Raw genomic sequence first — 26987 nt, forward strand, 5'->3', positions numbered from 1 at the left:
AAATGAGCTTTAAAATTTCAATTAAAATTCTTTTGTCTTTTCAATCGTTCCAACTGGCACTCTGCGTTTCGCGGTGTTCAGCCATTTCTGGTGAGTGTTTGTGTTTTCATTTATAAAAATTCATACCTGCTTGTTAAGCAGTGTGTAAACATGTGTCAAGTGTATCATGGTGTTTATAGCTTGTTTTAATCGTGATTCACTGCTGCCTCCCTTTCAACTTAATGCTGGTTAACTAGCTAGCATTAGCTAGCTAGCTAGCTTAGTCTAGTTGATTAATGAAGAAGGTCACAAATGGCTTAGAGTCATGGAGAATGGGTTAGTGTTTTAGTTGGATAATCATCAGTTGGTGTTCTCGAGTGTGTTGACGTACTATTTTCACCTGTCACTTTCTCTACCGCACCTTCCACCCCACGACCCAGATATAAAAATAAGTTCTGGAGCATATTTGTAACAAATTAGTTTTATTATAAATATTTGTGCTGAATTATCCTTTTTAATTTAATCTTTGGGGGACATCTTCTGCACCAAGGACAGCATTCAAATTAGTCATAACTGAGTAGTGGGACATCTTCAGCACCAAGGACAGCGCTCAATCTAGTTTTGCTTTAATGAGAGAATGAATGAACTTTATTGTCATTGCACATTGTACTCGTACACTTGCAGAACAAAGTTGAAGTACAAAATAAAATGAGATAAAATAATTTAAACACTATACAAATTTACACTCAACAAAACATGGACAAAAAGCGCACATGACCCATCGAAGTTTGAATTTTTCAGTTATAAATTGCACTGGCCCATTTGAAATGAATTGTTAATTTGCATAGTCTGACATTGCCCCAGTCTGGAATTGCACCAAAACCTGATCAGTCACATGTTTGTATTAATCAGATCAGTCACATATTTGTGTTTAACAGAGCTGTGGCCCTGTTGTAAAACTGTCTTTTAGTCTGTTTGTCCTTGTTTTCATTTGTCTGTAACATCTGGCAGACGGCATCAGTTCAAACATTGTTGGGAGTGTGCTGTCTTTTTTCATCCTGTCTGCCCTTCTGACACAGCGGTTGCTGTAGAGTTCCTTAAGGGATGGTAGGGGATGTCCAATGATTTTTGGGCGGTGTTGATGACCCTTTGTAAGTTCTTTTTGTGCGCCATATTGCAACTGGAGAACCCCACAGAGATAGAAGTCAGCACAGTCTCCACGGAGCAGTGGTAGAAAACAGTCAGCAGTTCCTTCTTAAGATTGAGCCTCCTGAGGATCCTTAGGAACTGGAGACATTGCTGTGCCCTTTTCACAACCACTAAGGTGTTGGAACTCCATTAAAGGTCTGCGTCCATATGCACCCCCAGGAACTTGAAACTGGGTACCCTCTCCAGACACTCCCCATTTATCCAGATTGTCTGCAAATCGGACTTCCTCCTGCTGAAGTCTACAATAACTTCTTTCATTTTAGAGGTGTTGATGACTAAGTTGTTGTCTGAACTCCAATCCACCAGCCTTTGGACCTCCTCCTGGTACGCTGTTTCATTACCATCAGATATAAGTCCAATTAGGGTGGTGTGATCCACAAACTTAACTGTAACGTTGTCTGGATGGCTACTAACACAGTCGTACATGTACAGGGTATAGAGTAGTGGACTCAGCATGCAGCCCTGGGGATCCAGTGTTGAGTCTGAGAGCTGTGGAGAGATTTGGACCAACTCTAACTCTCTGTACGCGATCTGAGAGGAAGTCTCTAATCCAGCAGCAGATGTTTTCTGAAAGACCAATGTCCAATAACTTAACTGTCAGTTTTTCTGGGTGTATGGTACTGAAAGCAGAGCTAAAGTCAAATCAAATCTAATCAAATCAAATTTATTTGTATAGCGCTTTTTACAACGGATGTTGTCACAAAGCAGCTTTACAGAATTTCAGAAAAGAAAAAGTTTCAACAGGACTGTAAGAATGTACAGAAACCCCCCGGTGGGCAAGCCAGGGGCAACAGTGGCAAGGAAAAACTCCCTCAGAACTGAGGAAGAAACCTTGGGAGGAACCAGGCTCACCAGGGGGGACCCATCCTCCTCTGGTCAAACTACCTACAAGTGATTATATTACTAATATTAACAGCAGTAATATTGGTATTAGGAATAACTAGGAGTCTATGAGAACATCGGTGTAGGGTGGGCAGCTCATCCAAGGTAGGTGGTGGTAGCTGGGGGTGGGCAGCTGGTCTGAAGTGGGTAGCAGGAGGGCTCGGCAGTCAGTCGTCCTTCAGTGTCCAGCCGGACATGTGGGTGATTGTATACTCGGAAAAAAAGCAGGTAAATGGGATTAGTTTTGTTCTATCCGTTTGTACATAAACAGGGAATGTAAACATTTCCAGAGTGTGGCTAACGACTCCGGCAGATCTGACTATGACAGCTTAACTAAAAGGAGAGAACCAGAAGGACACACAGACACGGCAGCACTCTGAAACAGTTCGGCATCCCTCCGCTCCACCATCCACAAACCTGAGTGACCGCGTGCGAGCAGCGGGACGACAGCACCACCAGGACGACTGTCCTAGCGATGCTGCCAATGTGTTGGCAATCTGAATTAATTATAACGCCGAGATTTTTTGCTGCTGATCCAGGTGTGGCTGGAAAGTCGGCGAGATTTAAGATTAAATCTGGTGATTTACTTCTTGCTAGTTTTGGACCCAGAAGGAGAACCTCTGTTTTGTTACTGTTTAATAGGAGGAAGTTACGTGACATCCAGCCTTTCACGTCTTTTACACAGTCCTCCATTGTCTTTAACCTGTATTGGTCATCAGGTTTGGCTGATATGTACAGTTGAGTATCGTCTGCATAACAATGAAAGTTTACGCCATGGTTACTTATAACTGTGCCTAACGGTAACATGTATAGTGTAAATAGTAATGGTCCTAATATAGACCCCTGCGGAACTCCAAATCTCACTTTTGAGTAATTGGAAGATAAATTGTTTACCCTAACAAACTGATAACGTTCTGATAGGTAAGATCTGAGCTTTTGTGATATGAGTTCTGTTGGCTGCTTATTGCGTTATGCAGCTCGCCCAGAGCCCAGTTAGCATTAGCATTGTGTGGTATATGTGGCTATTACCCTGACAACACTGAAAGCGAGTTAAATAGACAGGTCTGCATTTGATGGTTACATATTACAAATTCGGGGAACAGTGGTTGTTTACCATTTTTACAAACGCTGTTGTTTGGGTAAATGCATAGACCTGAATCATGTAGCATGCAAACTCGATAGCCGAATCTGTTATGGTTGGCTGCAGCCAGGTCTCTGTAATAAATAACTGCAGTTACAAAGACATTTGTTATCCGCAAATTGTAGCCTCATTTCATCAGTTTTGTTCGTTATGTATCTGGCATTTGTGAGGAAAATGCTGGGAAGCGGTAGTTTAAACGGTTGCCTCTTTAGCCACGTTAGCGTGCCGGCCCTGCAGCCTCGCTTTTGATTCCTTTGTCTATGTTTCCTCTTGGGCTTTTCGCTGGGAAAACAATCAATAGAGACTCCAGAGTGCTGGGTGTGCTCATAACACACTGTGTGATCTTCAGCACCAAGAACAGCACTCAAATTAGTCATAACAGACTAGAGAGACATCTTCACATTTCTCATAACAGAGTAGAAGGGCATCTTCACACTTGTCATAACAGAGTAGGGGGGCATCTTCACACTTGTCATAACAGAGTAGAGGGACGTATTTAAACTAGTCATAACAGAGTAGGGGAACATCTCCACACTAGTCATAACAGAGTAGGGGGACGTCTTCAAACTAGTCATAACAGAGTAGTGGAACATCTCCACACTAGTCATAACAGAGTAGGGGGACATCACACTAGTCATAACAGAGTAGGGGGACATCTCCACACTAGTCATGACAGAGTAGGGGAACATCTCCACACTAGTCATAGCAGAGTAGGGGAACATCTCCAAACTAGTCATAACAGAGTAGGGGGACATCTCCACACTAGTCATAACAGAGTAGGGGAACATCTCCACACTAGTCATAGCAGAGTAGGGGAACATCTTCAAACTAGTCATAACATTCTAGGGGGGCATCTTCACACCTGTCATAACAGTAGAGGGACATCTTCACACTTGTCATAACAGAGTAGAGGGACATCTCCACACTAGTCATAACAGAGTAGGGGAACATCTCCAAACTAGTCATAGCAGAGTAGGGGGATATCTCTACACTTTTCATAACAGAGTAGGGGGATATCTTCACACCTGTCATAACAGTAGAGGGACATCTTCACACTTGTCATAACAGAGTAGAGGGACATCTCCACACTAGTCATAACAGAGTAGGGGGACATCTTCACACTTGTCATAACAGAGTAGGGGGACATCCTCAAAATAGTCATAACAGAGTAGGGGGATATAATTGTTAAATTTCCTTTGGGATCAATAAAGTATCTATCTATCTATCTATCTATCTATCTATCTATCTATCTATCTATCTATCTATCTATCTATCTATCTAACAGAGTAGGGGGACATCTCTACACTAGTCATAAAAGAGTAGGGGGACATCTTCAAACTAGTCATAACATAGTAGGGGGACATCTTCAAACTCGTCATAATGGCGACATCTTTATACTTATCATAACAGAGTAGGGGACGTCTTCAAACTAGTCATAACAGAGTAGGGGTCCTTCAGCACCAAGGACAGTGCTCAGACTAGTTTTGCCGGTGTCTTCTCTTGTCAGGCGGTGAATTACTATACCAAATTTGCATTTATTAAACCTACTTCATGCTTTATTTGTATGTGGCTTGCCTAGTGAGTGGCTGCAATGTGTGATGCGCTACACAGTAAAAAAAGAAAATTAAACAATGATAAAACAGTCTATGGTAGGGTCATTCAGTAAGTAATGTAGTCATGCATTTATACATTAGTTTAATGTTGAGTTATTAGAGATATCAGAATTCTTCCGTTGGTTTAATAATGTCTAATGCTTGTTTTATAATGAGGATATTGTTGGTCGGTGGAAGGAGCACTTTGAGGAACTCCTTAATCCGGGAGACATGCCTCCGTCACAGGAGTCAGGGCCAGAGGCTTCTGGTGGGTCAAGTTCCATTTCCCTGGTGGAGGACACTGAGGTAGTTGGCAAACTGCTCAGTGGCAAGGCACTGGGGGTGGATGAAATTCGTCTGGAGATGCTTAAGGCTGTCGTGGCTAACATGCCTCTGCAGTATTGCATGGACCTCGGGAACAGTACCCTTGGACTTGCAGACCAGGGTGCCGGTCCCTATTTTTAATAAAGGGGAAGGTTTAAGTACATAAATAAAATTAAGCTATAAGCACAACACACACTAACACACCACAACTACGTCAGTGTTACTGCAGAGCTGAGAATGACCCACCACCAAAATAGTACCTGCTCTGTCAGGGTCCATGGGGGTCCTGACCACTGAAGAACAGGGTAACAGAGTATCAGAGAAACAGATGGACTACAGTCTGTAACTGTAGAACTACAGAGTGCAGCTATACAGTAAGTGGAGCTGATAAAGTGGACAGTGAGCGCAGAAACGAAGAGGTGGTCAGAATATTATGCCTCATCGATACTTCTGGAGTTCTCTAACTGTAGCATCATACTGAAATTCAACAATAACTTTTTCTTCTTTATTAGAGGTAGTTACTTCAATGAGTCTTTTACAGATCCAAATTCCTTCAAAAGTAATTTTAAAGCTATAAAAAAGGTGCATTAGAAATGATTAACAAGTGTGTATACACAACAGTGGCTATCAATCTAAAGAGGGTCTAGAAAGAGCTTTAGAAAACTTCGTACAACACAAAAATAACCAAAACATAAAAAGGTACATGAGGAATGAAAGTGGTGCAGATGTTGAACTTTTATTTTCATTTTATTGTCAGAACATCTGATGTTGTTTAGATGTAGGTGATTTCTTATTTATTGATCTTTGTGTCTTTTTAGGATTCCTGTTGATATAGTTGAGCGATGCAGTCCTGTAGCTCTGCTCACTGTGTCCTGATCTTACTGATCTTCACATTCACTGCTGGTAAGTTCTGGCTGATTCCAGTTAGTTTAGTTCTGAAAAGCTCACTTTGGGTCAATGGCTGTGTTTACATGCAAAGCTTTTTGCCAATCTAATTGAATACAATCTGATTACAGATTCAGAATGAGGTGTTTATTCTCACTCTATTCAACAATTTGATGGAAAATCTTCGTTTACATGCTCACTACAAGTAATCCGATGCAAAATGACACACATGCGTGAAGTAGCGCTTAGAGTACACGTTACCATGACAGCGAACATCACGTGAGGTCCAGTCAGCGAGTTTGCAGTTGGCGCGCTTGTGGTTTTAATTGCTTTAAACTGATGTCAAACGTCCTTCACATGTCCTTATTAAAGAAGGCAGAGAGGAAGACGTCGTGTTCTGAGACACATAAGCTGGACGTCCGTCCCACCGCCGTCTTTTAAAGATCAGAGCATGAACTTCGTCTCCTCTGATGACCACTTTCTGCTCCGCCGTGTTGAACGGTATAAGCTCTCACTATGACGCGACGCTCATGCAGGACAGACTTAAACTTTCCGATAGGGAATGTAATCGGATACAGGCGTTTCCACGGATAATATTCTTCTGTTCAATGGATTATTTAGAGGTTTATCCACCTCGTTCAATCAGATAGAAATTGTATTACGAATGGCTTCAATCGCACTAGACTATTCCGATTGAGGTGTTTACATGGATGTAATATTATGTAATAATATGATATTCTATTCTGATTATTAATGGATTATTAAGATGCATGTAAACTTGGCTAATGACAGGTTTAGAATTTGATGTTGTCCTGCAGTCACTCTTTTGTCCAGGATCTGAACAAATAGGCTGTAGCTCAAATATTATTTTATAGAGGTTATCTTCTGACGAGTAGGTCAGATGAGGATCCATAACCCATATCACACAACCTGAAAAGCTACCTACTAATGCTCTATAGTTCTCATGTTGGACTCTTCAGAGTTTTCTCTCTAATGGCCCCTCCATCTTCTAGGCTTTCATTAATGACACTTTGTGAGCCATGATTGGTCAATTCATTGTCTCTTACATCAACAATATTTTGTAGGGCTTGGCTCTGACCAAAACGTCATCAACCAATCACAGACTATCTGTCCATTCAGACTCACCTAATCAGTGATTCTATCCCATTTTTTTCATCAAAGTCTTTAACTCTGGTTTTTACCACAAGCATCTGCTTCACACCATTAAACTATTACATTTATATATTATAAATCAGTTTTTTCTACAGACGGTAACAATAATTATCCAATAATCTAACTTAACCATTTCTTAAACTGTTACAAACCCAATTCTTGACTCTCCTTTTCTTATTCTCTTTTTCAGTGTATGTGTCAGCTGTTCCCCCAGTGAAGGTGAAGCTTAATGAGACGGCTACTCTGCCCTGCTATGAGAGCTGTCCTGGTGTCGTCAGATGGACTGTATCCCATAAACCCAGAGATGTTCTAGCTGAGTGTGATCAGACTTCATGTAGATCAGTGAAGGAGGGATATCAGATGATCCATGATCAGTACCTGAAGGGGAATCTCTCTCTCATCATCACTAATGCTGACCTCAGTAAGAGCAATACATACACGTGTGAGTGCGGCAAATCAGAGATCTGTGATGTGTACCTTCAGGTTGAGGGTAGGTGTTTCTGTTTTCTTCACTGACTGTTATTAACAGAACTTCAGTGATTTAGATGCAGTGCTATATTTATAATCTAATAAAGTTCTTGTTTGCTGTTTTTTCTCTCTTACTGTTCCTGAATATTGGATCCAGAGAAAGGAACTGAAAACAGCAGAAACAGTGAGGGAATGTCCCATGGTAAGATCTGTTCCTTAAAGAATGACTAACAGGGCCACTTCTAGCCTTTTGGGGGCTCTAAGTAGGATTTTTTTGTGGGGTCTCATCTTGCTAACTGATGCACTGTAAAATGATTACAGCAGCAGTATTTCTGATTGCTGAATGCTAGTTTTGGTTCTAATAGGTTAGAACTTAAACTACAGCTAACATTTTTGGTCCAGTATTTCTCGATTTGTAAAGCTTTTCACAGCACATCTTATTTCCTGAACTGTACACTCTTGGTTTCTAGCTGATTCTACTTCATTTAGTTGTTCCAAAAACTCACTTAGGATCAACATCATGTAGGGACTCTGATGTTCAGATAAATTTATTCATTGATTCTAAAACACGAAGGAAATTAAATTATGTAGCAGTAATGTAGCAGCAATAATAATTCAAGACAACAACACACAAAACACCATCAAAATAAAATACATGAATATAAAAATCTATGTATAAGTGTAAAGTAAGTGGTGTGAACAGGAATGAGACCATGAGAATCTAAATGTAAACCAAGTGGCCAAGAGGGCAAACTGCAGCAGCACCTTGATTTTGAAGCAATACTGATAATAGCAGCAGACTGTAGCAGTGTTAAGGCATGTTGGCACAATCTTCTGGGAAAATGGGATGTTAAAGATGTCAGTAAGCACCTCTGAGAGCTGGTATGCGCAGTCCCTAAGGATTTTGTCCAGGTCTGCAACCCTGCGGTGGATGAGTTTCTGCAGAGACCTCCTCACATCAACTGCAGGCACTCTGAGGGCGAGCTTACCTGGTGGGCCATGAGCCAGGGTTGGTGTTGAGATCCTCAATATGAGCATAAAAAGTGTTAAGGGCATCAGGAAAAGGTGGCTTCCCGGGGATTTTCATGTCTCTTCTGGTGTAGTCTGTGATGATCGTGATGCCCCTCCATGTTCAGCCAGGTCTCCATCAGGAGTAGAAACACAACAGTTCCTCAGTTCCTGGTGAACGGTCAATCTCAGTCAAGCAAGATCTGCTTTGTTATCCAGTGAGCAAATACTGGCCAGAAAGAGTGATGGAATAGCTGGCCTATGCTGTTAGACATTAGCTTAGGTAGCAGACCGACCTGCTTGCCCCTCTTCTGCCTTCATGCACACCATGGCCTTTTGCCTTTGAGCTGGTGTAGTCTGCTATGACACTCTGCATTCTGCTGAGTGCCATATGGGCTCAATAAGATGAGCCAAAATTAATGACTCACAATTTAATCACGATGGATGAAAATATTATCAGGGATGCATCAGGATTTATAGAGCGTATAGACCAGTTTCCCAAACCCAGTTTAATCCTAAGACTAGACTGAAAAGAAAGTCCCAGTGGTCCTTTTCCATTCATACTGGAATTTATCCCATCTTCAGTGTTAAGCTGGCTGAGCCGGAGAATCTGAACAAAAAGCACCACCTTGTTTAATTATTTCTGCTTCCAGTTTTACAATATTAATGATCAGTGATTAATATTGATATTGCAGAATATTTGTTATTATTTAAGATTGGGGGTATTAAGCTGTAGGAGGCTGTAGATGGCAGGAATGTTTTAGATGTTAATTTTAACTTGTTACTAAACTAGTTCTTAACTTTCCTTTTCTTATTCTCTTTGTGTTTCTGCCTAAATCACATTCTTCAGTGAAGGTGAAGCTTCATGACTCTGCTACTCTGTCCTGCTCTGAGAGATGTTCTGGTTTAGCGAGATGGACTGTGTTCCATAAACCCAGAGATGCTCTGGCTGAATGTGATCAGACTTCATGTAGATCAGTGAAGGAGGGATATCAGATGATCCATGATCAGTACCTGAAGGGGAATCTCTCTCTCAGCATCACTGACACTGATTTCAGCAAGAGAACCTTATACACGTGTGACTGTGATGGTAAAGATCTCTGTGACGTGGCCCTGAAGATTGAAAGTAAGTGTCTGTCTGTTTCCTTCACTGAGCTTTACTGCCTGAACTCCAATGATTTGAGTTCTGTGTTTAGTGTCAGACTTGCAGTCAATAAATGACATTCCTGATTGTTTTTCTCCTCAGCTGTGAATACTCTAGTTCAGATAAAGGCCGGTGAATCTCTGGTGCTGAATTTGGACATATCAGATCCGTTGGAGGTGATTTACGACAGCAGAGGAGCATCTGGAACATTCAGTGGTCAGATCTGTACAGTGGATGGACAATCACTAGAGTGTAAACCTGAATATAAACACAGAATGTCTAAACTAACATCTTATCTAGAGCTGAGAGAAATGAAGCCGTCTGATAGTGGAGTTTACACTATTCGGGACATCAAGACTAAAGAGGACATTCACGTCTATTCAGTGATTGTCCAAGGTATGAATTTACTGGGACTTCTGTATTTTATTTTATGCAGATATGCTGATGGGTATGAAAGTTGATAAAGTTTGTTTATGAAGGGTAAAAAGTCTTTAAACCTATATTATTCATACTGTATTCTGCCTTCACTTGAAAACCCTGCTTCTTCAGCAGATAGAGAACTTGTCCAAACACTCTTGAGGTTTAAAGGGATTTATTTGCTGTCACCACTCAGTGGAAGAGTGCGCCAGGAACTCAGTAAAACTAAACACAAAATGGTTCAAATGAACATACACTAGTGCAAATAGATCCTGCACAACTCAGCTGCCTTGCTCACGATGTTATGAAACTTTAGCATGATAGCATTGCGTCTGCTTACAGACGATGCTTGGATGAATGATTGTATGCAGGATGGAAGGAGATGCTCATCAGAACAGTAAGCTGTGCAATGCCATGTTCACACTGTGCTCTGCTGCCATTGAAGAAACAGGAAATTGCATGACCTTGTGGCAAGTAGTACTTGTAATTAGTAATTGTGCCACCTAGTGGCAAAAGGTAATATCAATACAATAAAAACACAATAGCAAAAAAAAAAAAAAAGCCAGAACACACTGGTTTAAACATCGGGTTTTACTCCCATTGCTGCTATTCAGCGTTGTTCTTGTGTGTGTGTGTGTATGTGTCTTTAGATAATATCATATGTTATATTGATGTTCATATTTGTATGCTTATTTGTACAGTGTGTTATGTTTCTCTTCCTGGTTCTGTATATTCTTTACCAGCATAATTCAAACATTTAAAAATAAGAACTGTAATACACTGTAAATAATAATGAGGAGATTAAAGCTGTGTGTGGTGTGTAGGAGCTCCACAGCAGACTGTGTGTAATAAATGATGATTAATCAGGTTTAATGTGGTCAGTGTGAGGGCAGTTCTGTACTGTAATACACTGTAAATAATAATGAGGAGATTAAAGCTGTGTGTGGTGTGTAGGAGCTCCACAGCAGACTGTGTGTAATAAATGATGATTAATCAGGTTTAATGTGGTCAGTGTGAGGGCAGTTCTGTACTGTAATACACTGTAAATAATAATGAGGAGATTAAAGCTGTGTGTGGTGTGTAGGAGCTCCACAGGCGTCTGTGTGTAATAAATGATGATTAATCAGGTTTAATGTGGTCAGTGTGAGGGCAGTTCTGTACTGTAATACACTGTAAATAATAATGAGGAGATTAAAGCTGTGTGTGGTGTGTAGGAGCTCCACAGCAGACTGTGTGTAATAAATGATGATTAATCAGGTTTAATGTGGTCAGTGTGAGGGCAGTTCTGTACTGTAATACACTGTAAATAATAATGAGGAGATTAAAGCTGTGTGTGGTGTGTTGTGTAGGAGCTCCACAGGCGTCTGTTCCAGGGTGGGCGACTGCTCTGATACTTCTCACAGTGGCTGCGGTGGTGATTCTGGTGTTGGTGTTGGTGTTTTTTATGAGGAGCCACAATCAGAGCATCAGAAGTACAAAGTAAGAACAGCTCCTCAAGAGGTCTGTGTAGATGCTTGAAATTCACACTTTCCCTCGTTATGCATGTCTCTCTCTCTCTTTCTCTCTCCTGAAATCTGGATGAATGTTCTGCAGAGTGTGATCAGCATCAGATTACAGGTTTCTGACTGTGTGATGTTGATTAAGTTTAACTGTTGATTCTTCAGTGAATTTTTTACAGTGCACACTAGGAAATATCAAGTGTTTGAAAATCTGAAAATCATTTCTTAACCTCTTTCTCTCATTACTTTAATTACAGGGAGCAGATTAACTTCATAGAAAAGACCCTCACAGACAGACTTGCTTTTCTGGAGAGCACTGTGTGAGTACACCGAGCACACTCAGCATCTTTATTGGTGCTTTGAACCTTCAGCGTGAATCCTGAGTTGAGCTTCAGAGATATCAGGCTAGACGATCCATAAAGATTCAATGGTTCAGAACAGAGGAATCAAACTGGGCTCCTTCCAGACCACAGCTCTGCAGACTTTAGTATTCCTCCTCATTAAACCATTAAACACACCTGATCCACCTGCTCAGCTCATCAACAAGTGCTTCTTCAGCTGAATTCAGAGAGCGAGAAGATGGAGAACACTGATCTCTGCAGAGCTGAGAACCTGAAGAATCCAGTTTACAGAACATCTTCTCTCTTTGACACAAAGCTCTAGAACCTGTATAAGGAGCTTCACCACCACAACTACAATCAAATCCTAAACCCCAAATCCTGTAATACAGATAAAGACAGAGCTCAACATGAGCTTAAACATTAGCACAGGACTAAGATCAGGACTGAGATCTGGATGAATGTTCTGCAGAGTGTGATCAGCATCAGATTACAGGTTTCTGACTGTGTGATGTTGATTAAGTTTAACTGTTGATTCTTCAGTGAATTTTTTACAGTGCACACTAGGAAATATCAAATAGTTGAAAATGTGAAATTCATTTCCTGACCTCTTTCTCTCATTACTTTAATTACAGGGGGCAGAACAGTGACCAGACTGGGCGCAAAGAAAAGACCCTCACAGACAGACTTGCTTCTCTGGAGAGCACTGTGTGAGTACACCGAGCACACTCAGCGTCTTTATTGGATCTTTGAACGTTCAGAGTGAATCCTGAATTGAGCTTCAGTGATTTCAGGCTATGCGATACAAAAAGATTCAATGGTTCAGATCAGAGAATCAAACTGGGCTCCTTCCTTTTGCTGAATTAGCTTAATCTCATACTGAAAAAATTAAAAACAATTCAGCCTTTAACTGAAGTAAATTTATTCTGAGAAAAAAATCAAGAAATAATTATTTTTAACAAAACCACATGTGCCACGATTACTGGCACCCGTGAAAACTCACATAAACAGAATATAAATGAAACACTTCTTCTCTTTGTATTTTACATTTTAAAGTTAATCAGAGTGTCTAGAAACTTCCACGCAGTCATCTTCAACTTCCTGTGTCAGTGGGGTATATGGCGTGACACAGAGGTCAAATTCCCTCCATTCGTCCCCATGTGAAAGACAGGAGAACACAGAGTTTAAACAAGGGAAAATATGTTGACCTTCATAAGTCAGAGAATGGATGTAGAAAAACAGCTGCAAACTCGACTGAATGAGAACCCAAGTGTCTTCTGTCCCCACACACAGTGAGGTGGATGGTAAGAGAGGACAAAGAAGCCCCAAGGACAGTTACAAACAGCAGCATCTTGGGGTCACCAGGTCTCCAAAACTACCATCTGATACCACCTCCATGCCAACAGATTATCTGGAAGGCATGCCAGGAAAAAGCCTTTTCTGTCATCTAATCACAAACGTAAGACCCTGGAGGTTGATAAGCGCTACTACATCTGTGACTGGAACCGGGTTCTCTGGTCAGATGAAACAAAAACTGAGATTTTAGGCAACAAACACTCAAGGTGGGTTTGGCATAATGAGAAGGATGAGTACTCTGAAAGACCCTGACCCCCAATGTTAAGTAGGGTGGAGGGTCTGTGATGTTGAGGGGCTGTTTTTCCTCCATTTTCCTTAAGAACCTTGTTAGAGAACACAGCATCAAGGACTCCATGAAATACCAGAAGATTCTGAATCAAACTCTACCTGCTTGGATCAAGAACCTAAAAATAAGTCGTCATTTGATCCTCCAGAAGAACAATAATTAAAAACATATGTCCAACACAAAAAAGGTTTACTGAACTCAAAATGAAGCTTCTGCCCTGAACATCTCAGTCCCCTGATCTAAACCCCATAGAAAACCTGTGAGCTGAGCTAAAGAGAGAGAGGGGCTAGGACCCTGGAAGATCTGGAGAGACTCTGTAATGAGGACTGGTCTCAAATTCCCTGCTCTGGGTTCTCCCACCTTAGAAGATGATGATGTAGGAGAATAAGTGCTGTTTCATTTGCTAAGCATTGAATGCAGGGCTGTGAATAATTATGACATGTAGTTTGTTTGAAAAACTGCTTCTTGATGGATTTACCTACTTCATTTAAAGTGCCCTGACAGTCTGTGGCGGCACACTGAATTAAGAGCTAGAGCAGGAGTCGCATCCCGAAATGTTAATAAGAGTCATTTTGTCCTTTCAGTAAAAATCAAACCACCTTGGGAACCACAACATTTTGAGTCCATTTTACTATCTTGGCTGTTCATGTGTCTCAGTACGTGCTAATGTTCTACTGTAGGCTAAAAAATACAATACAAACGAAAACACAGACTCACTTTGCTCTGCTTTAAGCTTCAGCTCAGCTACAGCTGCTTTTCTCACATCTCCAGCTGGAAACTTTTCCACAACAGTAGAACAGTTTCTTGTAAAATGTCTCTCAATTTTCTACTTTTTACGAGGCTGAAGTCAGTTTCTCGGTCTCCAGCTCCTTATTCATATTTTTCTGTTCCACCTTAAATGGTGCCTGAGGCACCAGAGTGTAAACTGCTGCACCGTTTAAGGTGGAACAGGACAATTTGAAGGAGAAGCTGGAGAACAAGAAACTGACTTCAGTTTCACAAGTTTTTTAACTGTTTGACAGTTTATTGTTGCAGATTAAACACATCAGGAAACCAGCTAGAGGGTTTATAAATGTAAATAAGTCCATTCGTCTCCAAATTATTGACGTTCATTTGAAATCTCTATCTTTGCCTTTTCGTTAGCTGCTAGCTAGGTGAAATAGCAGTTATTTGCTACAATATCTCAGGCGTTTAAGATCATTTATTGTTAAAACTGTGTTTGAACGATCAGCCGAGCTTTATTTTACTGCAAATGAGGATTATTTTATTTTACCTAGAAATTTAACTCTGATGTGAAGCCACACCAGGCCAGTAAAACAGCAACAGGTCTCCGACCCCTGGCTAGTGTATGGCAGCACTGTGGACCATATTACGTTTCCACCCATTTTCCACCTGGTTGTAGTTGCTGCCAACCAGAGGACCATCGATCAAGCGATGTCAAAACTTTCACCTAACTCAAGTAAGGCAGCGAACAGTAAGGCAGTGAATAGTAAGGCAGCGAACAGTAAGGCAGTGAATAGTAAGGCAGTGAATAGTAAGGCAGCGAATAGTAAGGCAGCGAATATTAAGGCAGTGAATAGTAAGGCAGCGAATAGTAAGGCAGTGAATAGTAAGGCAGCGAATAGTAAGGCAGTGAATAGTAAGGCAGTGAATAGTAAGGCAGTGAATATTAAGGCAGCTGCCCACAGAATGGAACACACTCAAAGACAGAGCTCAGCATGAGGTTAAACATTAGCACAGGACTAAGATCAGGATTGAAATCTGGATGAATGTTCTGCAGACTGTGATCAGCATCAGATTACAGGTTTCTGACTGTGTGATGCTGATTAAGTTTTTTTTTTTTTTTTAATACTTTATTTTAGCTTATTTTGGTTGTATAATCAGTTCAAACAAACAAAAAAAATGTACATATCAGACAATGTAACCCAACCCCTTCCTATCAAGCACATTAAAAAAAATAAAAATAAAAATAATAAAACCAACAGAATGCTATGATAATAATAATAAAAATAACAACAACAGTGACAGTAACATGTGCAGTAGCAGCATTGAAGAAGAGAAAGAGGGAAAAAAAAAAAACATCTTACATTTTCTTACATTTACTTACATTTGTGGTCTTACATTTACTTAAAATAACTGATTATTGGATTCCAAATATGGTTAATGTATTTCTGTGCACTTGGTCCACGGCTACATAAATGCTCCATAGAGGCAAAATGAAGCATCTCAGCTAGCCAATGCTTGAACGATGGAGCTGAAGGCGATTTCCAATTTAAAAGGAGCAGCTTCTTAGCCACAATCATAGCAGCCATCACCACCTGTTGTATCTTGTAAGGGAAGGTGAATGATAATGCAGAACACCCGCATATTACCATTATGGGATCAAAGTCTAATTTTATTTCAAGGATTTTGGAAAGCCAATCAAAAATTCTTGACCAAAAGGTCTGCAACACAGGGCAGGTTATAAACATATGAGTCAAAGAGCCCTCCTCAATTTTGCATCTTTCACAAAGAGGTGAGATGGATTCAAAAATCTTATGTAATTTGGTCCTGGAGTAATGCAGCTGGTGAAGCCCCTTAAACTGAATCAGCCTGAGAATTTACAGAGCAGCATAATACCCGAGACAGGCTCTCCACCCACACCTCTTCTGTAATTTCGCTACCAATCTCTCTCGCCCAAGCCTCTCTAAATTTAGTTGTGTCTGGAGCAGATCTCAAAACTGTAATAAAATGTGAAATCAATTGTTTAGATGTGGGGTCTGTGTGTAAAAAACCAAATAATGTGTGATCACTTGGCTTTGATTCAAAATGAGAAATATTTTGTCTTACGTAATGCCGAAGCTGTAAATAACGGAAAAAATGTATATGAGAAAGGTTAAATTTATCTTTGAATTGACTAAATGAAATAAAGGTCCCATCTACATATAAGTTCTCTATAGTTCTTAGTCCTTTGCTTTCCATCTTAGCAGGTAGAAAAAAATGTTTACACATAATTGGGGTATAAACTGAAGTTAGTGGTGCATTAGTAAAGCATTTAATCTGGTTTAAGATCTTAAGTGAGTTTTTAATAATGAAATTGTTATTTATTAAAGTATTGCTAGGTGACACCTTAGAAAACAGAAAAACCGGTAAGGATGTCTTTGTAACTGATCCGGCCTCATATTTAACCCACAGTGGTGTAGAATCCAAAATGAGTCCCTCACGTGATCCCAGTGGCCAAAAGGAAATTGCTCTGGCGTTTGCAGCCCAGTAATAGTGTTTAAAGTTGGGCAGGCCTAGTCCACCATCGACTGAAGCTTTCTGTAAATGAATTTTGGAAATACGTGGGGTCTTCTGAGCCCAGACAAAGGATGAGACAATTGCATCCAGTTGTTGAAAAAAAGAGTTTGGGAGAAAAATAGGAAGATTTTGAAAAATATATAAAATTCTTGGGAGTGTAATCATTTTAACTGCATTTATTCTACCAATCAAAGACAAGGGGAGCAATTTCCACCTTTCAACGTCTGTTCTTAACTTTTCTAACGCAGCTTGAAAGTTTAGCCTAAATATTGTTTTTGGATCCCAGGAAATCTGAAGCCCAAGATAAGTTAAATGTTCCCTGGCCACCTTGAAGGGAAAGGAGGCCAAAAGATTTGGATCAAAATTTTGAGAGAGTGGCATCAATTCGCTTTTATTCCAGTTAATTGTGTATCCTGACAGCTGACCAAATAATTTTAGATATTCCAGGAGAGAGAGGATAGAAGATACAGGATCTGAGATCCAAAGGAGCAGATCATCTGCATTAAGAATGACTAGAGCCTCCAAATCTCCCATTTTAATACCACGAATATCTGGATGTTTCCGTATTCCCACTGCAAGAGGCTCTAATGCAATATTGAAAAGAAGTGGGGAGAGGGGATCCCCTTGTCGAACACCACGCTGAAGTGAAAAAGAAGTTGAATGGTCAGCACTGGTTAAAATAGAAGATGATGGATGCAAATATATGGCCTTAACCAAATCAATAAAAAAGTCCCCAAATCCAAATTTCCTCAATGTATAAAGCATATAGGGCCATTCCACTTGGTCAAAGGCTTTTTGTGCATCAAGTGAAACAACAGCCGCAGTGGAATTGCTTTTTTGTGCCACATGCATGGCATTAAGAAGCAAACGCACATTACAAAAGGAAAATCTACCAGGAATAAACCCTGTCTGATCAGGGTGAATGATCTCTGATATGTGTTTAGCTAATCGATTGGCCATTATCTTAGGTATTATTTTTTGATCAAAATTAAGCAGGGCACTGGGTCTATATGAGGCGGGGTCTGTATCATCCTTCCCCTTTTTCAGCAAAAGACATATGTTGGCAAGATATAAGGAATCAGGGAATTGTTTGTTTACAATAGATTCGTCATACATTCTCAGCAGAAACGGGCAGAGCTTGGAAGAAAAAAATGTATAGAATTCACAGCCAAAACCATCTGGCCCAGCTGCTTTACCAGAAGGGAAGCTTTTAATGGCCTCAAGGATCTCAGACTGAGTAACAGGGGAATCCAGTGACTCTCTAGCTGAGTCAGAGAGTCTCGGCAAGGCAAGATCTTTAAAGAAAGAGTCCAGATCAGATTCTGAAGCCGAGAATTTGGCAGAGTACAATTCTGTGTAAAATCTCTAAATCTATTATTGATCTCCTTATGATCCGTAATTAAATCCCCTGATCTTGACTGAATCCTATGAATGACTTGTTTCGCACGAATTCCTCTAAGCTGCCTTGCCAAAAGTCCCTCTGGTTTGTCTCCTAACTCGAACTGTTTCCTCTTAAGTTTAAGTAAAAGGTGTTCAACTCTCTGTCTGAGAATAGTATTATATTCATACCTACGTTGTAAAATTTTATTATAATCTGAAATTGAAAGGGAAGACTTATATTTCTGTTCTGTTATTTTTAGCATATTCTCAATTTCGACAAGTCTCTGATTCATTTCTTTTTTCTTTGAGGATTCGAATGCCAAAATATAGCCACGTACATCAACTTTGAGCGTTTCCCAGAGAGTGGAGTCTGATACATCGGCTGTGTCGTTAAATTCTGCAAATTCTGCAAACTTTACCTTCATGTAATTGACAAAGGCAGGATCTGATAAAAGATTAGGATTAAATTGCCATGCATACGCTGGTTTGGAGACAATGTTCTGAAGCTCACATGTAATTGGGCTGTGATCGGATATTAATATATTATGATATTTAACATTGCAAACTTTGGATACTAACTCAGAAGACACAAGGAAGTAATCAATCCTTGTATAAGACTTATGTACATGCGAGTAATATGAAAAGTCCCTGCCAGTTGGATGACATAGCCTCCAGATATCCACCATGTTCCCTGCTTTGAGTAGATTATTAAGAGTTTGTACTGTGGCCAACGTGGGTGGAGTCTTGGTAGAGAGTCTATCCAGATATGGATCTAAATAGCAGTTGAAATCACCCCCCATAATAATATTCTCACTCAAGGCAAGTGGAAAAAAATCAGGACAATCAAAACTAGGGCCATAGATATTAATCAGTGTGAGAGGAAATAAATTAATATGGCCAGATACAATAATGTATCGGCCCTGTGGATCTGCTATCATCTTCTCAAGATGAAATGGGATATTTTTTTAAAAAAGAATAGCCACACCCCTAGCTTTTGAAGAAAATGAGGCCTGGAATACCTGGGATATCCAACGTGCTCTAAACGTAGATTGCTGGGTGGGACTAATATGCGTTTCTTGCAAAAAAATGATATCAGCTTTCAACATCTTCAGATGCGAGAAAACCCGACCCCTTTTGATTGGATGACCCATTCCTCTAACATTCCATGAGGCTAAGGTGATGCCAGAAGTACAAGTATTAATCCTAGATGACATCTGACTCATAGTGCACAGGAGTAACCTTATCTGAAGAGACCAAAGAAACTGCAAGAAAAGGAAAACTGACAACTAGAAAAAAAATAGAAACATACAACTAAAAAAGAAAAAACCCACCCCTCAGTCCCAAACCGTGATGTTGATTAAGTTTCACTGTTGATCCTTCAGTGAATTTTTTACAGTGCACACAACGAAATATCAAGTGTTGAAAATGTGAAATTCATTTCCTGACCTCTTTCTCTCATTACTTTAATTACAGGGGGCAGAACAGTGACCGGACTGGGTGCATAGAAAAGACCCTCACAGACAGACTTGCTTCTCTGGAGAGCACTGTGTGAGTACACCGAGCACACTCAGCGTCTTTATTGGAGCTTTGAACGTTCAGAGTGAATCCTGAGTTGAGCTTCAGAGATATCAGGCTAAACGATCCACAAAGATTCAATGTTTCAGATCAGAGAATCAAACTGGGCTTCTTCCTTTTGCTGAATTAGCTTAATCTCATACTGAAAAAATGAAAAACAATTCAGCCTTTAACTGAAGTAAATTTATTCTGAGAAAAAAATCAAGAAATAATTATTTTTAACAAAACCACATGCGTCACGATTACTGGCACCCGTGAAAACTCACATAAACAGAATGTAAATGAAACTTCTTCTCTTTGTATTTTACATTTTAAAGTTAATCAGAGTGTCTAGAAACTTCCACGCAGTCATCTTCAACTTCCTGTGTCAGTGGGGTACATGGGGTGACACAGAGGTCAACTTCCCTCCATTCGTCCCCATGTGAAAGACAGGAGAACACGGAGTTTAAACAAGGGAAAACATGTTGACCTTCATAAGTCAGAGAATGGATGTAGATAAACAGCTGCAAACTCGACTGAATGAGAACCCAAGTTTCTTCTGTGCCCACACACAGTGAGGTGGATGGTAAGAGAGGACAAAGAAGCCCCAAGGACAGTTACAAACAGCAGCATCTTGGGGTCACCAGGTCGAGGGGCTGTTTTTCCTCCATTTTCCTTAAGAACCTTGTTAGAGAACATGGCATCAAGGACTCCATGAAATACCAGAAGATTCTGAATCAAACTCTACTTGCTTGGATCAAGAACCTAAAAATAAGTCGTCATTTAATCCTCCAGAAGAACAATAATTAAAAACATATGTCCAACACAAAAAAGGTTTACTGACCTCAAAATGAAGCTTCTGCCCTGAACATCTCAGTCCCCAGATCTAAACCCCATAGAAAACCTGTGAGCTGAGCTAAAGAGAGAGAGGGGCTAGGACCCTGGAAGATCTGGAGAGACTCTGAAATGAGGACTGGTCTCAAATTCCCTGCTCTGGGTTCTCCCACCTTAGAAGATGATGATGTAGGAGAATAAGTGCTGTTTCATTTGCTAAGTATTGAATGCAGGGCTGTGAATAATTATGACATGTAGTTTGTTTGAAAAACTGCTTCTTGATGGATTTACCTACTTCATTTAAAGTGCCCTGACAGTCTGTGGCGGCACACTGAATTAAGAGCTAGAGCAGGAGTCGCATCCCGAAATGTTAATAAGAGTCATTTTGTCCTTTCAGTAAAAATCAAACCACCTTGGGAACCACAACATTTTGAGTCCATTTTACTATCTTGGCTGTTCATGTGTCTCAGTACGTGTATGTTCTACTGTAGGCTAAAAAATACAATACAAACGAAAACACAGACTCACTTTGCTCTGCTTTAAGCTTCAGCTCAGCTACAGCTGCTTTTCTCACATCTCCAGCTGGAAACTTTTCCACAACAGTAGAACAGTTTCTTGTAAAATGTCTCTCAAATGTTCTACTTTTTACGAGGCTGAAGTCAGTTTCTCGCTCTCCAGCTCCTTATTCATATTTTTCTGTTCCACCTCAAATGGTGCCTGAGGCGCCAGAGTGTAAACTGCTGCCCCGTTTAAGGTGGAACAGGACAATTTGAAGGAGAAGCTGGAGAACAAGAAACTGACTTCAGTTTCACAAGTTTTTTAACTGTTTGACAGTTTATTGTTGCAGATTAAACGCATCAGGAAACCAGCTAGAGGGTTTATAAATGTAAATAAGTCCATTCGTCTCCAAATTATTGACGTTCATTTGAAATCTCTATCTTTGCCTTTTCGTTAGCTGCTAGCTAGGTGAACTAGCAGTTATTTGCTACCATATCTCAGGCGTTTAAGATCATTTATTGTTAAAACTGTGTTTGAACGATCAGCCGAGCTTTATTTTACTGCAAATGAGGATTATTTTATTTTACCTAGAAATTTAACTCTGATGTGAAGCCACACCAGGCCAGTAAAACAGCAACAGGTCTCCGACCCCTGGCTAGTGTATGGAAGCACTGTGGAGCATATTACGTTTCCACCCATTTTCCACCTGGTTGTAGTTGCTGCCAACCAGAGGACCATCGATCAAGCGATGTCAAAACTTTCACCCAACTCGGAAAAGACGAAGTGAACTACAAACTCTATCACAACTTTTATTGCCAAGGATTTACAAGGATTTATTACCGAGGATCTGGCCTCTACAAGGAGACCAAAACTGAAGTTATGACATCACTGACTGAACGGGTAGAATAGCAGTAATCTGCTGCATGGTCATCCACTACCACAGGATCTTATTTCACCGTAACAGCGCATTTCATCACAGATGAAATTCAGGCTTTGCAGAGTTTAGTGTTCGTCCTTATTAAACATACCTGATCCACCTGATCAGCTCATTAACAAGCTCTTCATCAGCTGAATTCAGAGAGCTAGAAGATGGACAACACTAGAACAAGGTACAAGGAGTTTCAACACAACCACAATCAATGTATGATGGCTCTGAATCACCGTGCTGAATATGATGCCTAATAAGGTTCCTTTACAGTTAAAATGCTGCCTTAGAAGGCAGTGAATAGTAAGGCAGTGAATAGTAAGGCAGTGAATAGTAAGGCGGTGAATAGTAAGGCAGTGAATAGTAAGGCAGCTGCCCACAGAATGGAACACACTCAAAGACAGAGCTCAACATGAGGTTAAACATTAGCACAGGACTAAGATCAGGACTGAAATCTGGATGAATGTTCTGCAGACTGTGATCAGCATCAGATTACAGGTTTCTGACTGTGTGATGTTGATTAAGTTTAACTGTTGATTCTTCAGTGAATTTTTTACAGTGCACACTAGGAAATATCAAGTGTTAATTTCCTAACTTCTTTCTCTCGGTCCTTTAATTACAGGAAGCACAACAGTGAGCAGAACAGTGAGCAGATTAACCGCATAGAAAAGACCCTCAAAGAGAAACTTGCTTCTCTGGAGAGCACCGTGTGAGTACACCGAGCACACTCAGCATCTTTATTGGTGCTTTGAACGTTCAGAGTGAATCCTGAATTGAGCTTCAGTGATTTCAGGCTAGACGATTCACAAAAGGTTCAGTGGTTCAGATCAGAGAATCAAACTGGGCTCCTTCCTTTTGCTGAATTAGCTTAATCTCATACTGAAAAAATGAAAAAAACAATTCAGCCTTTAACTGAAGTAAATTTATTCTGAGAAAAAAATCAAGAAATAATTATTTTTAACAAAACCACATGTGCCACGATTACTGGCACCCGTGAAAACTCACATAAACAGAATGTAAATGAAACACTTCTTCTCTTTGTATTTTACATTTTAAAGTTAATCAGAGTGTCTAGAAACTCATCTTCAACTTCCTGTGTCAGTGGGGTATATGGGGTGACACAGAGGTCAACTTCCCTCCATTCGTCCCCATGTGAAAGACAGGAGAACACGGAGTTTAAACAAGGGAAAATATGTTGACCTTCATAAGTCAGAGAATGGATGTAGAAAAACAGCTGCAAACTCGACTGAATGAGAACCCAAGTGTCTTCTGTCCCCACACACAGTAAGGTGGATGGTAAGAAAGGACAAAGAAGCCCCAAGGACAGTTACAAACAGCAGGATCTTGGGGTCACCAGGTCTCCAAAACTACCATCAGACACCACCTCCATAACAACAGATTATCTGGAAGGCATGCCAGGAAAAAGCCTTTTCTGTCATCTAATCACAAAAGTAAGACCCTGGAGTTTGATAAACGATACTAGGTCTGTGATTGGAACCGGGTTCTATGGTCAGATGAAATAAAAACTGAAATTTTAGGTAACAAACACTCAAGGTGGGTTTGGCATAATGAGAAGGATGAGTACTCTGAAAGACCCTGACCCCCAATGTTAAGTAGGGTGGAGGGTCTGTGATGTTGAGGGGCTGTTTTTCCTCCATTTTCCTTAAGAACCTTGTTAGAGAACACAGCATCAAGGACTCCATGGAATACCAGAAGATTCTGAATCAAACTCTACCTGCTTGGATCAAGAACCTAAAAATAAGTCGTCATTTGATCCTCCAGAAGAACAATAATCAAAAACACATGTCCAACACAAAAAATGTTTACTGAACTCAAAATGAAGCTTCTGCCCTGAACATCTCAGTCCCCAGATCTAAACCCCATAGAAAACCTGTGAGCTGAGCTAAAGAGAGAGAGGGGCTAGGACCCTGGAAGATCTGGAGAGACTCTGTAATGAGGACTGGTCTCAAATTCCCTTCTCTGGGTTCTCCCACCTTAGAAGATGATGATGTAGGAGAATAAGTGCTGTTTCATTTGCTAAGCATTGAATGCAGGGCTGTGAATAATAATGATGTCACAAACTGCTTCACACGAGGGGCAGGAGTCAAGTGCAAGTTTAATTCCTGATGCAAGGTAGGTAACAACAAGCAGGGGGTCAGAAATCCAAAAAAGCAGGCCACAGAAAGCAGACAAATCCAAAAGAGTAGTCAAAAACAAACCAAGAGGCAAGGTCAAAACACCAGAAAACCAAATCATAAACATAAACGCTCACACAAGACTTCACAATGAGCTCCTGCAAACGCAGGGTATATATACACATGATGGCAGACTACAGAGGTCAAAGGATCAAGAAGTGCCTAGTATTCGGGAGACGGTGACCTCCTGTGGTGGGGAGGAGAATGGCAGATGGCAGATGTGACAAATGATACACGTAGTTTGTTTGAAAAACTGTTTCTTGGTGGATTTTTTCTCAGAATAAACTCAGTTAAATAAACAGTTACAGTTTGGATTTTCTCACTTTTTTCAGTGTGAGGTCAAGCTTAATCATCAAAAGGTGAATTCCTTATAACCCTTAGTAATCTTTTTCCCCAGACTGCCGGTAGTTGTGGAGAGGAGTGTATGAAGAGTTTTATCACTACGACCACAAACAAATCCTAGAAAACAAATGAAAGAAATTCTCAATCTCTTTCTCTTCTTTCTAACATTACAGCGGACAGATTAGTGGGCAGACTAAGGACATAGAGGAGACCCTCACACAGAGACTTGATTCTTTGCAGGAACTTCAATGCTGTACTGAACGTTCAGACTGAATCCTGATCTGAGCTGAACTGAGTTCAGGCTACACGTCTCATAAAGGTTCAGTGTTTCAGAACAGAGGAATCAAACTGGGTTCCTTCCAGACCACAGCTCTGCAGAGTTTAGCGTTCCTCCTCATTAAACACACCTGATCCACCTGCTCAGCTCAACAAGTTCTTCTTCAGATGAATTAAGAGAGCTAGAAGACGGAGAACACTGATTTCTGCAGAGCTGAGAACCTGAAGAACCCAGTTTATAGAACGTCATCTTTGACACAAAGCTCTAGAACTTGTATAAGGAGCTTCATCACCACAACTACAATCAAATCCTCAACACCCCAAATTCTGTAATACAGACAAAGACAGAGCTCAACATGAGCTTAAACATTAGCACAGGACTAAGATCAGGACTGAAATCTGGATGAATGTTCTGCAGAGTGTGATCAGCATCAGATTACAGGTTTCTGACTGTGTGATGTTGATTAAAGTCCAAGGGAACACAGTTTAAAGCAACGTTTGAATAATACTAAAATCTAGTGTTATATTAAATATCCAACAAAGTTTGACTGAAAAAAACAAAATAGAATTAAGTTGGCTTCTGTCCATTTGGCAGTTTTCTCATGGTAAGTTTCTTTAACTCAAACACAGACAGACTGGGACTATGCGGGGAACACAATGTTGTTTATGATGGGTTGGTGGAACAAACAATATCAGCCTTGTGATTGGCAAGAATACTGTTTACATACACTCTACCCAAGATCATGACTTAGTTGACATGGAGAGAAGAGAATGTTGGTGAAAGGCACTGGCTATGGTTTGTGTGACGGAGCTGCCCTCCGCCACAAATGTACATATGTGTAAACTTTCTAGGTAATGGGGACATTTCATACTCAGAGACACAAGCTGTTTTTAAATAGCGTTTATTGATTGAGTGGTTATGCTGGGGAACAAGAGCAAACCTGCAGAGAAAAAAGAAACAAAACTTAATGGTGAATGTTTTATTGTTTGTAAATTTTGATTGATTTAGTGATATAATGAAACATTTAAACTAACATTTTTGAAACACTTGGAGAAGGCAACAAGTACTTACCTACGAATAGACTCCAGAGGACGGTAGCCATGTTTTCAGCCAGGGAGGAAAACAGGACCCTTTGCTGAGTTTTTATAGTGAACACCAAAACCCCCCCACCCCCCACCCCCGTGCGCGCAAAAACCCGAAGTGACATCATAACACTTCCTGTTTATGACCTCTCAAGTTCTGATTGCATAACTGACTATTCATATTAAGCTGTATATATATTTGTAAATATTTTTCTTTTTGGCATTGGATAAATTGCAGTTTTCTTTGGTTTCTTCACTGGGATTTAATAAACACCGATTTTTGCACCCCAAACTGGAACGTACCCACGTGTCTTTTCCGTCGGACCATCACAGGAAAGTAATTCATAGGACGTGCCTTGTGCATGAATTTCATTGCCAACAAGAGCCAGATTAAAAAACCTAAAGTTCCCTGGGGTTTTAGGCCTAAAGGGGATTTTTTTGGTTTAGTAAATTAACATTTCATATAGTACATCAAAGAATAACAGGTTTCTGAATATATATATATAATACAACTCTCCATCTTTTCTCTTGTTCTTGTACTTACAGTGACCCAGACCAAGACAAAAGGACAACTACCAAAGAAACCCCTGGGTGAGTACACCAAGCATTTACAGCATCTTTAATGCTTTAGTGCAAAGTGAATCCTGATCTGAGCTGAACTGAGATCAGGCTTCTCATGAAGATTCAATGGTTCAGAACAGAGGAATCAAACTGGGCTCCTTCCAGACCACAGCTCTGCAGAGTTTAGTGTTCCTCCTCATTAAACACACCTGATCCACCTGATCAGCTCATTAACAAGTTCTTCATCAGCTGAATTCAGAGAGCTAGAAGATGGAGAACACTGACCTCTGCAGAGCTGAGAGCCTGAAGGAACCCTTACTTTTCCAGAAAGAGTAGTGGCTACTTTTTAGCTACTTTCA

General features: G+C 40.4%; 1 protein-coding gene across 8 annotated transcripts in view; it reads left to right on the top strand.

Moving 5' to 3' along the window:
• LOC108416057 (uncharacterized protein MCAP_0864-like) overlaps positions 1-26987 on the top strand; it is a 184725-nt gene that overhangs the window by 54980 nt on the left and 102758 nt on the right. The window contains exons 5-8 of one of the 8 annotated variants that reach the window (XM_037531581.1): positions 11572-11701; positions 11979-12041; positions 12695-12769; positions 19834-19908. The exons of the other annotated variants lie outside the window; for them this stretch is intronic. Coding sequence (XP_037387478.1) covers positions 11572-11701; positions 11979-12041; positions 12695-12769; positions 19834-19908 — 343 coding nt within the window. The remainder of the gene's footprint in view (positions 1-11571; positions 11702-11978; positions 12042-12694; positions 12770-19833; positions 19909-26987) is intronic. 8 annotated transcript variants of the gene reach the window in all.

Source organism: Pygocentrus nattereri, chromosome 20, assembly GCF_015220715.1.
Source record: "Pygocentrus nattereri isolate fPygNat1 chromosome 20, fPygNat1.pri, whole genome shotgun sequence".
Lineage (NCBI taxonomy): Eukaryota > Metazoa > Chordata > Actinopteri > Characiformes > Serrasalmidae > Pygocentrus > Pygocentrus nattereri.